Source organism: Epinephelus fuscoguttatus, linkage group LG17 (assembly GCF_011397635.1).
Source record: "Epinephelus fuscoguttatus linkage group LG17, E.fuscoguttatus.final_Chr_v1".
NCBI lineage: Eukaryota > Metazoa > Chordata > Actinopteri > Perciformes > Serranidae > Epinephelus > Epinephelus fuscoguttatus.
The window spans coordinates 33,665,783-33,677,842 of record NC_064768.1 but is presented as its reverse complement, the minus strand read 5'-3'; the positions used below and the strand labels follow the sequence as shown (position 1 = coordinate 33,677,842).

Below are 12,060 nucleotides of genomic sequence, written 5' to 3'. Positions count from 1 at the left end.
CAGGCCGGGTGGTTTAAAAAGGTAAAAACGCAAAATAAAGCAGTTTTATGTTAAAACTCTGTGTTTCTTGACACTGTTGAGCTCTTTTCTAAAGGACTGCTAACCACAGTGGCTGCCGAGAATATGCGAAAGGCCTGATCTGGAGCCAGTGTTTGGTTTGTCTGTCCTGGGCCACTGTAGAAACAAAATGGCAAACTCCATAGATGATAGATGTAGATTCATAGGCTCATTCTAAGGTAACAAAAATGCAACGATTCTTAATTTCAGTTCGCCGGACCTTTAATACTTAAAGTTATTTATGTGATCAAGCACTTTATTATACTGTCAGTTGATTCTGAATCTGAGTCCAGCTCTGAAACTGCTTCTCTGATCCAAATCCTTTTCGAATCTCCTTTCGAACACTCCACCCTGCCCGTGCCGACAGTTGTGTTGATTAAAACTGAGAAACCTGGTTCTCCTAAATAAAAATCAATACAGTCAAGAATTGGTAAAATGACTGTCTCATCCTAGAACAGGAAACAGGGTTACAAATTTGTTGAGTACTGAATGCCAGTGCCACTTGACAGCCTTTGATACTAGACAGTTGACCTCGGTGCCAAGAGTGTTCAATGCCCAGTCATGGTCTTCACTATATGAGGTAAAAAAAGTGGCAGCAAGGACTGGTTTTTCTCCAATTTTGCTCATTTCTGGCAGATTTTTACTCACCTCATCCTAATTCTGCTCCAGTGCCTCTAAGTACACCAAATTCCACCTGTAAAAGGAAGTGTCTTTCTTGTCTTGCTTTCTGTGTCGTGACTGAAGTGTGTATGTCTTGTGCAGCCATCCACAATGACCTCTTGCTGAGGTGCAGCTCCTGGGCATAACCCCAGGACCTGACCCCTGACCTGTTTGTCTTGTGGTCTGGGTCAGGGAGGGGTTGGTGAAAGGGGGGGGTGTCACGGAGACACAACTCTGCGCAGTGATCTCTGAAGCTTTCAGTACGGCAGCTGCTGAGGTGGTCATCGTGGCGGCTGGCCCAGGGCCTTCAGACAGAGTCCTCTGTCAGATGACCGGTCTTGTGATGTCTGAGTGGAGGTGGGGTGGTGCTAGTTGGGAAGAGGGGGGGATGTAGGTCATCTGACGATGCTGGCTGCTGGAAAAAGGATCCCGCCATGGTTGTTTAAGCAAGGAATGTCATGCTGTTTGATCTCTGCTTCTTACTCCGGAGCATTAAGATCTCGCTGCTCCCTGTCGTTCACATAGCACGGCTCTGCCTCATTCTGACCTGTTTTTTCACTTATGACCATTAATTGGGTATCAGCCAGTGAAACGCTTCAGCGTGTGATTCTCCTAAATAAAGCTCTCATGCTGAGTTTCACGTGGTTTTGTAGCTGCCACATCTCCTGTGCAGGTCATAAAGGCCTGGGTTTGTGCAGTCACCGAAGTAAGAGAGAGAGAGGAAGAGATGGAGGGAGGGCAGAGGGAACAGGGTGGGGGTGGGTTGGAGTGGGGGGTGGATTCTGAATCAGCGTTCTCCTCCTGTCACTCCCTCTGGGGTTCCTCCATCAGGTCACGTCCCAAAAATAGCAACGGGCGCTGTTTCAAGTGCAAAACCGCCGGCTTCGGGGCTGCAGCCAGCCTGCGAGTGTGAGATTTCTATGGGAATAGTTGGCCACCTTCCAATGAGTGCTTTTTTTTCCCTCCTCCTCCCTCCCATTTTTTCCCTCCTCCGATGTGACTGGCAGATGAGCTTGCATTTCTGAGCAAGCACATGGGCTCCACGTGAGTGGCCAGTGTGTAAACATTCACCTTCCCACAAACATAATCATCGCCGGCTGCCTTCCTACCTTCTTTCCTGCCTGGCTGTCTTTGTGTCACAGCCAGCGAGGCTCAATAACAACACCACATGGCACCAGAGCCCGTGCCCAGCACCAATTATTTCAACTGCCTCCCGAGATGACTTGCTTCAAACATTTTTCCCCCCATTTTCTCTTTGCAAGCCACACAAACAGAGTTCTCCTCGCCAAGATGGATCATTATCAGCATTATAGGAGTGATGTGGAGTATTTTTATAAACGTGGGAAAAGAAGTCGTTGTACCTGAGTGTGTTCGCACCGTAACAGTGCTGGCAGCCTTGTATGTGAGAATAACAGACACAGCCCAGTGGAGGCAAAGATTGCTGTAATGCAACAGTGGCCATTTGGATTTCCACTCACTTGATTTGACTTCACTTGACTTTGACATGACGCTCAAATAAAATGCTCTCGCCCTCCTCATTCTAGTATGTACAGGGAACCAAAGTTGAATATGATTCACATTTCCCAAATGCATCAGCTTTCTTCTCCTGCTTTAGAGTCTGAGCCAAACTGGGCTTTATTTACATCCCTGCTTACACACACTGACACACACGCCTCTGATATCCTGTATCGCTTTTTCCTCTTAATTTCCCTCTTACTCCATCATAATCGCAGCTTCCTCACAGCCACAGAGGACTGAGTCGTCTTTTGAGAGTTTTTGCCTTGGAAACGTTTATTCGTAGAAACCAATACCATTCAACCCATCCCAATACAATGAAATGAAATGGTGCATAAAATTAACAATAGTTACAATAAGCTGATTTGAAGTCAATGAATTAGATGTTAAAAAAACACATAAGCCATTAAACAAAAACAGGACAGTATTTGGCTTCAGCTAATCCTAGCCATATTTCATGGTAATATTCAAGGCTGCTAGCTTAGTCTTTAAAGTTATCAGGATGTTATAATGTCCGATACGTTGTTTATTCACAACTTAAACTAAGGCTACATCCACACTGAAACATTTTTGTTTATAACTTATGTTAATGCCTAGCATCCACACCACTCCTGTATTTGCATACCCCTAAAATGGAGACTTTTAGAAATGCAGCTGACGCCGTTTTAATTTGGAAACTCCAGGGTTGCGTTTTAGTGCTAACAACCAGAAACAGGGACTTTTGAAAATGCTGCTGACGTCATGTTCCTGTTAAAAAAAAAAAACATTAACCCATGTTGCTCCTCTTGTTCCAGGATCTGTCGGGCTCCATCGACGACCTGCCCACTGGTACAGAGGGGGCCCTGAGCCCAGGCGTCAGCACCTCAGGGGTATCCAGCAGTCAGGGCGAGCAAAGCAATCCTGCCCAGTCGCCCTTCTCTCCGCACACTTCGCCCCACCTGCCAGGTATACGTGGGCCTTCGCCATCACCTGTGGGTTCCCCCGCCAGCGTCACCCCCTCCCGCACTGGCCCTCTGTCCCCTGCTGCTGTGCCAGGTAAAGACGTGATACTATGAGCACTGGCTGGTGTTTGAAATAGTCAAATTTTTGAATGTGGTTTTTGCTCATGTTGGACAAATGTCTTTGCTGCATGTCTTAAAGGATTTCACAGTTGTATCATAAGCACAATATTTCATTGTGCTGCATTGAAGTAGCATTGAATTGATCTTTTGAAACAGTTATATTTATGCAGAACCAGGGTGACTTCTCAAACACAAAAATGTATTATATTGAAAACATTTATTGTGCTGAGATGAAATAAAACTGAAAAAATCAACGTGAAAAGACCAGAATTACCGGTAAAGAACAAATGCAGATTATTTACAGATTGTTTATCAAATCTGCTTAAAAAACAGGAAAAATCCATTTTTCATATATGGAGTTGGATGCTGTGCGAAACATCCAGTAAACGAACAGCAGACAGATTTAGAGTTTTAATTCACCACTTGCTCACTCACAAATACGATGGATCACATTTGTAATTCATGAAGTGACTTGCCAGATGGGAACATTTTCTCCTAACATGATGCTAGTAAACCATCCAGACGGCAGGGAAACAGAAGTTACGATGCCACCAACAACTCATTGTGGAGAGCAATTTAACAGGCAGCCAACAGGACACTGTCATAGTATTTCTTTGTTTTGATTTTCATTTCATTTGATTGGCTTTCGGTCATTTCATGGCCAATATTTTGAAGTTTAAGGCAAAGACAGGAGAAAACAAAGACAATTGAATTTCTGATGTCTTTTTTGAGTTGCTGAGCATTTGTGTTGTCGCTGTCCTGCAGGTAATCAGATGCCTCCCCGGCCGCCCAGCGTCCAGTCAGAAAACATCATGCACTCTTCCATGAACCAGCCAGCCATGGGCCAGGACAGGGGTGAGTGTTGATTCGAGATGTTTATGAGCAGGAATAGCTTCAAATTGCTCATGAGGTGTCTTTAATAAAGCACCTAACCTTTCCTCTGCTCAGTGGCCATCAGGGCATGAATGTGTGCCACGTCCTCAGCAGCTTGTATGGTGTGATTGTTTGCAATTGTAAGCATTCTGTCCTCCTGTAAACACTCCCCCAGGCTCCATCTTTAAATAAGAATGTGCTTGTATTCTACTTGCCAGGTCAAATGAGGGTAGCAGCAGACAGACACGCTGTACCTCTGTGTGTTTGTGAGGAAGTAAAGAGTTCTTCACACAGGGACATGATGTGTTACACAGAGTTTTTTGTGTATCTAATCTCTACGAATCCTCTCCAGTGTACATGCGCAACCCTCAGATGCCTCCTTACGGGTCCCCTGGACAACCTGGCTCCGCCTTATCTCCACGCCAGTCTTCAGGAGGCCAGATGCATGCTGGGATGGGACCATATCCCCAGAACAACTCCATGGGAAACTACGGGCCTCAGGGGGGCCAGTACGGTCCACAAGGTAAGGCTCCAGGGAAGATGTGTAGGTGGTGCTGCTTTAAAAGGCCCACTTCAGTGGTTGACAGAATAGTGTGCAGTGTTGAATGGTGCAGTCAGCTCCGTCATATCAAGCAGGCCTCTTTTTTTCAAATCCTAAAAATATTATGAATGAGTTTACAGTTGTCGTCTTGAGACCATCAGAGTTTTGTAGATAGCCCAGATTTTAAAAAAAGGCTTTGAAGTTTCCTCTCACTTCATATATTTATGAAATTATATCACTTCACTTTGAAGTCTCAGATGGTTTCTGTGGGCTTTGAAGAAGTTCTGCTATGAGTCATATCAGTGAAGGCCAGATAAAGCCCGCTTCATCAGGCTGCTTGTCAGAACAGGCAGCACCGAGGTAAATTTAGAGCTGGACTGCCGAAACTCTTTATCTCATCAGGGAGAGATGAGTAGAAGTCCTTACTTCTCTGTTTCAGACCAAAATACAGTTTCAAAACACAGCAGGATGCCATGAAAACCTCAAACCAACATCAGATGACTGTGGGTACCAGTCTACATTTCTGTCTCTGTGATTGTTCCAGGTTACCCCAGGCAGCCTGGCTACACAGGGATGCCCAATGCCAACTACCCCACTGGTCCCGGCATGAGCGGCTCCATGAACCCCATGCCCGGTCAGGGCAGCGGGGCTCCGTATGGGAGCATCCCTCCTGGCAGAATAGGCCCGGGGCAGATGGGTGCTCGGCCCTTTGGTCCCGGGATGGCCTCAAACATGGCGGGCATGCCTCCGCAGGTGGCATCTGGGATGTGTCCCCCTCCGGGCATGAACAGGAAGGACGGTGGCCCCACCATGCACCATGGACCCACAAACTCCATACACAACAGGTGGGTGCTCACAGCTACTGGCTGTATATGTGTCTAGGTGAGATAAGAGGTAGCAGTTAGCTGTCGAGGGTCAGTAGGAAGCTTTGTATTAAGACTCTCTAAAGATCCTGAAGGAGTTTTTTTTCCCTCTTTGAGCTGAATGTGTGTGTCTTCGTATGTGTGTCCTTGCTCGTATGTGCCGGTTGTGTGGCCATGAAAAATGATTGGTCCTTCCCACGTGCAAGCCGGTCTGCTGTGTGTTTTGGTGCCTGAGTGTGCCACAGAGTAGATGGCAGTAGACCAAACAGTTATCTATGAGAGAAAAAGGAAAAAGTGGAGAGAGCGCGAGAGCAGGAGATGGTCTCTGAGATCAGTGAATCACATCTCTCCCCAGCCAAGATGCCAGCTCAGCCTACAGAGAGACACTCGCGAGCTTGGCAGTTGCTGGAGTCATGTGACGTAAATTGATGTTTCCTACAGAATAAGCTAAACACAGCGAACACTAGATAAGAAAAAGGCATAGATTTGTCACAGCATCAAAGAGAAAGGCATGAAGGACGACAGACTCTTGCATATTTATTTCTAGGAGTTTCTTTGTATCAGCTAGTGTTCCTTCTAAACAAGCACTCTCTACTTTAGGCCACCTGGCTACCCTAACATGTCCCAGGGGATGATGGGAACAGGCTCTCCATACGGCCCTGGCATGAACAGCATGCACGGTATGATGAACCAGGGAGGACCAGGGCCATATCCAATGGGAGCAAATATGGCCAACAACACTCCTGGTGAGTAAACACAACATTGAATCCCTGATCTAGTGGTGGTACTACTGTGTGTCCGTAGAAGGCTGTTATAGACTGGAAAACTTTTGTTTTTCACTGTCCTCCTTTCACCTCTCAACACTCAGGAATGGCTCCTAGTTCGGAGTTTGGCATGGAGAAAATGAACCCCGCCCCGAAGATGAACAACAAAGTGGAGGGGACTCCCAAGCCCGAATCCAAAAAGGTACAAGTTCTAAATCCACAAGATGAAATTCTTGTTGCTCAATCGAGTCTTTGTCCAATCTCATGATTTCCTCTCATCATCTGTGCTGCAGAAGTCGAGCTCTTCCACCATCACAAACGAGAAGATCACTCGTCTGTACGAGCTCGGCCCAGAGCCAGAGAGGAAGATGTGGGTGGATCGATACCTGGCCTTCGCTGAGGAGAAGGCCATGGGCATGAACAACCTGCCCGCAGTGGGACGCAAGCCTCTCGATCTCTTCAGACTCTACGTGTCTGTCAAAGAGATCGGCGGCCTTACCCAGGTATGCCTGGATTCCAAACAAAGTTGATGTGAATATCACAGATTTAAAAACAGACAGCATTGTAATTCCTGTAAGGCTGTTGTGTGCAGCTTTCTGAGCCTACTCCTTCCTCTATCGCCCACCAGGTGAACAAGAACAAGAAGTGGAGGGAGCTGGCCACCAACCTGAATGTGGGCACGTCGAGCAGCGCAGCCAGTTCGCTCAAGAAACAGTACATCCAGTGTTTGTACGCCTTCGAGTGCAAGATCGAGCGCGGCGAAGACCCGCCTCCGGACTTCTTTAACACGGACACCAAAAAGAACCAGCCGAAGATCCAGCCTCCCAGCCCAGGTGAGCGGCGGCATCCTCCCACACCTCATCGCCATTTGTTTCTCCCTCGGAGTTAAATCACACTCGAATGAATGAAAGCTTATTTCATTTTTCCGTGTCTTCCTTGGTTGCAGTGTGGTTTCAGTGCAGTTCATCACATCCTCCTTGCTCTATTTGCCTCACATCATCTGCCCTATAAACTAGTGTATTTTATTGTATCCTATTAATTGCAGCGTTAAAAGCCGATCGCAGATCGTTTGTCATCCTCTGTACAGGGCTGCCATCCTCCATAAATCACTGCTATTTTGCCGTATATCTGAGGAGTTGTAAATGACGGCAGCGTAGCTGTAAGTCACAGAAGTCCGACGCATCCTCTGGACAGTTCTACACACATGTCTCTCGGGGGAATACTCCCTGGCATTTGCACAGGAGATGACGAAAGACTTGTCCTTTCAGACTCCCCGGGTTGTTTTTTGTGCGAACAGTGATTCCACCAGCATGCCAAATCTTTCAATGAACTCTGAATGTTGGGTAAAAGTCAGTGTGTAAACTGGCAGTCAGTCAGAGGTTAAGGGGGGGGGTGCAATTGGGGATGGGGGGAGGGGGGTGGTGGTCTCGGGACGATGTGTCGCCTGGAAGCTGTTTGTTTTGGAGGGACTCCGGTTTTAGCTGCCAGGAGCAACCACACCAGGAGCGACCACGTGCTGCTTCAGTCTGGCCGAGACCCATGCTGTCAGACACGGGGCACTGAGTCAGCGCCGGGGTGTTGTTACAGGAGACATCAGGGTGCTTGTCAGCTGGCATCAGCCCTCTAGTTAGTACGAAGGAAGAGCTGGGGAGGGGGGTGGGGGGAGCGGCGGCGTGGGGCGGGAGGTGATTTGGCGATAGCGATGCCCCGTCAGTGGCGTGTCCTCGCTGCCTGGTGCCTGGCTCAGGGCTACAGAGGCAAGGCAACACTCCCTGGAGATTAGTACTGAGCCAGAAATGATGAATGGGGGGAAGAGGCTTGGATGTGTGTGTATGTGTGTGCGTAAAAGTCATGCGATTCTCCCTCTCTCTCTCTGACTCTGTTTCTACCATGCTATTTTTTTCCATCCTCACGAGATCCTCCCCCTCCCCCTTCCCCTTTCCTCCCTTCATCTTTAGTACAGGGAAATCCCTGCCCAGAGGGAGGAGGGGGAGGGGGAGCCGCTTAATGTGTGTGTATGTGTGAGAGCTAGAGAGGCGAGAGGGTGATGTGAGAAAATGTGAATAAATGTGACCTGCCAGTGACCCCAGTGTTGTGTGTGTATGTGTGTGTGTGCCAGTTTAATGAATGGGAACCTGTGAGTCATCAGACTGGCGTGCTAATAGTGAGAAGTCCTGAGCTGAAGTTAAGAACGAGCACTATGTCACACACAAACAAACAATCACTCACTCTCGTGCACACGAACACAACTCGTTGTCTCCTGTCTCTACAGGTCAGGCAGTAATCTGTCAGAGTCAAGGTTTAGATCATTGTTTCCTGGTGACTCCAACAGCCCGGCGGTGGCTGAGGAGGAGGGTGATGGAGATGGAGATGGAGGTGGAGGTGGGGGGGGTGGGGTTGGCATGCTGTGATGAGCTGGAAGATTCAACGTTTTCGCTGGCTGTGCACTCAAAAGCCAGTCAGCTTGACACAAACTGTGTCCTCTGTGCAGCGCTCAGGAATTTCTTAATGGGATTTAGGATTGCCAAAAGCAGCGTGTGTTCCTGAAAGCCCCCAGCAGTGCTCAGCCTATCCACAAGACCGGCCTGCCTCACTATCAACTATCTACTCTCGCCTTCATTCCTGGAGTGAGGAGAGGAGGAGGGGATGAATTCTCTGGAATCTTTGAATTTTTCAAACCAGAGCACTTTGGTCGTTTACAAGCACTCAGTGTGTGTGTCCTTGTTTTGCAGCTGGTTCTGGATCCCTGCAAGGACCCCAGACTCCGCAGTCCACAAGTAGTTCGATGGCAGAGGGGGGAGACCTGAAGCCCCCCACCCCAGCCTCCACCCCGCACACACAAATGCCTCCGATGCCTGGCGTCAGGTACGAATCCAAAGCCGCACTATCATGTTTCTGTGATGTTGACAATATCTGGAGTCATCACAATAAAACGAAAGTGATCCCTGTGGCGAAATTGGATCATTGCAGCAGGAAATAAAAAATGATCTACAACAAACAGTAAAAAATTATGTAATTGTAGGTCAGGTTAAGATATGCACACACCAAAGCAGCTTGTTAAAGAGGAGTGTAATAATGGGGTATGTGTTAAAACTATTGCTGAAATTATGTTTTGCGGTTTGGAAAATGACTGCAGAATACTATATAAAATGTATAGACTATATAACTAAGGTAAGATGAATGTCCCCTAAAAAACTGTAGCGGAGTTTTGAATGCCTTGAAAAATATGGCGGGACACCAAAACCTTTAAAACAAGAAATAAACAGTGCTTTTGAATACTGTGTATATGAAGCAAAAACTTCTGTGTTTCAATAACAAGCCTCCTGCCCTCCCACAGGAGTAGCGTTAATCTGCAGGACCCCTTCGCTGATGGCGGAGACCCAGCGTTTTCCAGAAGGAACGCCGTGACTCCCAACTCACAGGGCTACCAGCCTGGGATGGGCGGCCCAGAGATGATAGGTCGAATGGGTCCCTATGAGTCCAACAAGGACCCCTTTGGTGGCATGAGGAAAGGTGAGCGACAGCCAGACCAGTAAATCAGATGCTTAAGTTTTATCAGAGCCGAAACAAACAATGTGTTTTCTTTTTTTGTAGCTGGAGAGCAGTTCATGCAACCAGGCCCCAACAGTGGGATGGGAGAACAGTATAACAGAGGCCCACCAGGGCCTATGGGCAACATGCAGATGGGTCAGAGGCAACAGTACCCTTACGGATATGACAGAAGGTAAACATACTGCATTATTCTCTTGGTGGTCGACATGATGTTATACTTGCATACATCTTTAAAATATATAAGGTTCACAAAGAGCTTTGGCAAGGTTGGGCTCAGGCTTGTACGACTCCAGTGTCCTTTTGTATATTCAGTCAAGTCAGCTGACGAGTGTTGGGTTTACAGACAGGAGCCAGGCATGGGCCCTGACGGCAGTATGGGACCAGGAGCTCCTCAGCCCAACATGATGCCTTCTGGAGCCGACACAGGGATGTACTCGCCCAGCCGCCCTCCACCGCAGCAACGGTCAGTACCACTCACTGCTGAGATCGTTCTGTATTAAAGTAGAAATGTGGTTGTTTGAGGGCATTTTGCCAGTGTGATCATTTTTACGTTAATTACGTCATTAAGACTGGAGGATTTTCAGCATTGGAGTTTTATACTTAAACTGTCTGCGCTTTTACTGTGAAGAAGAACTATGAAATGTAATTGTGTGAACTTTTGTTATTGTTTTCAGGCATGAGTCCTATACCAATCAGTACCCTGGCCAAGGAGCTCCCCCTGGTGGCCCATACCCAAATCAACAGCCAGGAATGTATCCACAGCAGCAGCCGGTAAGAACATAATGTCCGGCATTCGTCTTAACTTGATTCCTCCTTTTTTATGTATACATGTGTTAAAGGTACACTTACCTATCTTTGCTGGCATCCGAATAACTAATGCAAATTATAATTATTTTGTCACTCAATTATTAATATAATGCCGATTGTTGTCTGCTACCAGAACTACAAGCGTCCTGTAGATGGAGGGTATGGTCCTCCAGCCAAGCGCCATGAGGGAGAAATGTACAACGTCCCTTACAGTGGTCAGCAGCAGCCAGGACCCCAGTCCACGGGACCCCAGGGCCAGCAGGACATGTATAACCAATATAATGCTTACCCTGGAGGGGACCGCAGACCACCAGGCCCACAGAACCAGTTCCCCTTCCCCTTCAACCGGGATCGAGGACCATCATCTGCAGGCCCCAACTCCCAGTCTCCAATGCCTCCCCAAATGATGGCAAGCCCCATGCCTTCGGGTCCTGATGGCCCCCAGGGCCCGATGTGGCAGGGCCGCAATGAGATGGGCTACCCCAACTATCCCAACCGACAGGGACCTCCTGTACCAGGCCAGGGGCCTGGCTACCACGGCATGAACCGCTCAGAGGAGATGATACCGTCAGACCAACGCATGAACCACGAGGGTCAGTGGCCCGGCCACGTCAACCAACGGCAGCCACCTTTTGGCCCCGGGGGATCTGGACCTCCCATGACCAGACCCCTGCCATCCACCTACCAGACTTCCCAGAACCACATTCCTCAGGTGTCCAGCCCAACACCCATGCCCCGGCCCATGGAAAGCAGGACGTCACCCAGCAAGTCCCCCTACATGCATCCTGGCATCAAGGTGCAGAAAGCTGGACCCCCAGTACCCGCTTCCCACATCGGCCAGGCCCCTGTGCAGCAACCCATGATCAGGCGAGATGTGGCCTTCCCTCCTGGGTCTGTGGAGGCCTCCCAACCCCACCTTAAGCCCCGCAGGCGGCTCACCATGAAAGACATTGGTACAAAACATTTACTTCGTAAATTGTAAATTGACTCATTCAGCCGATAAAAGCTACATGCTTGAAATATGTGACATAAGTAATTGTGAGTTAAATAAATGCATTCAATGAAATCTTTCCTGTTGTTCACAGCTGTAATAACTGATCTTGATAAGTTGGCTCATTCAGGTTTTGTTCTTTCTTCACAGGCACCCCTGAGGCTTGGAGAGTGATGATGTCACTAAAGTCAGGCTTACTAGCTGAAAGCACCTGGGCCTTGGACACCATTAACATTTTACTGTATGATGACAATAGCATTACTACTTTTAACTTATGCCAGGTAAGCAACACAAAGCCACGTGTCAAATGTACATTATCACATGGTGTTAATGTTTACAGGATTGTTTTGGTGACCTTCCGTCTTTGGTTTCTCAG

General features: G+C 48.0%; 1 protein-coding gene across 1 annotated transcript in view; it reads left to right on the top strand.

Moving 5' to 3' along the window:
• The window catches only part of arid1ab (AT rich interactive domain 1Ab (SWI-like)), a 56,589-nt gene that overhangs the window by 42,089 nt on the left and 2,440 nt on the right, over positions 1-12,060 (top strand). Inside the window, exons 5-19 of the mRNA XM_049602842.1 lie at positions 3,027-3,267; positions 4,059-4,148; positions 4,519-4,689; positions 5,252-5,552; positions 6,171-6,316; positions 6,439-6,536; positions 6,628-6,837; positions 6,963-7,167; positions 9,067-9,199; positions 9,672-9,847; positions 9,929-10,058; positions 10,230-10,349; positions 10,561-10,657; positions 10,827-11,646; positions 11,835-11,965. Of these exons, the coding sequence (XP_049458799.1) occupies positions 3,027-3,267; positions 4,059-4,148; positions 4,519-4,689; positions 5,252-5,552; positions 6,171-6,316; positions 6,439-6,536; positions 6,628-6,837; positions 6,963-7,167; positions 9,067-9,199; positions 9,672-9,847; positions 9,929-10,058; positions 10,230-10,349; positions 10,561-10,657; positions 10,827-11,646; positions 11,835-11,965 (3,069 nt within the window). The remainder of the gene's footprint in view (positions 1-3,026; positions 3,268-4,058; positions 4,149-4,518; positions 4,690-5,251; positions 5,553-6,170; positions 6,317-6,438; positions 6,537-6,627; positions 6,838-6,962; positions 7,168-9,066; positions 9,200-9,671; positions 9,848-9,928; positions 10,059-10,229; positions 10,350-10,560; positions 10,658-10,826; positions 11,647-11,834; positions 11,966-12,060) is intronic.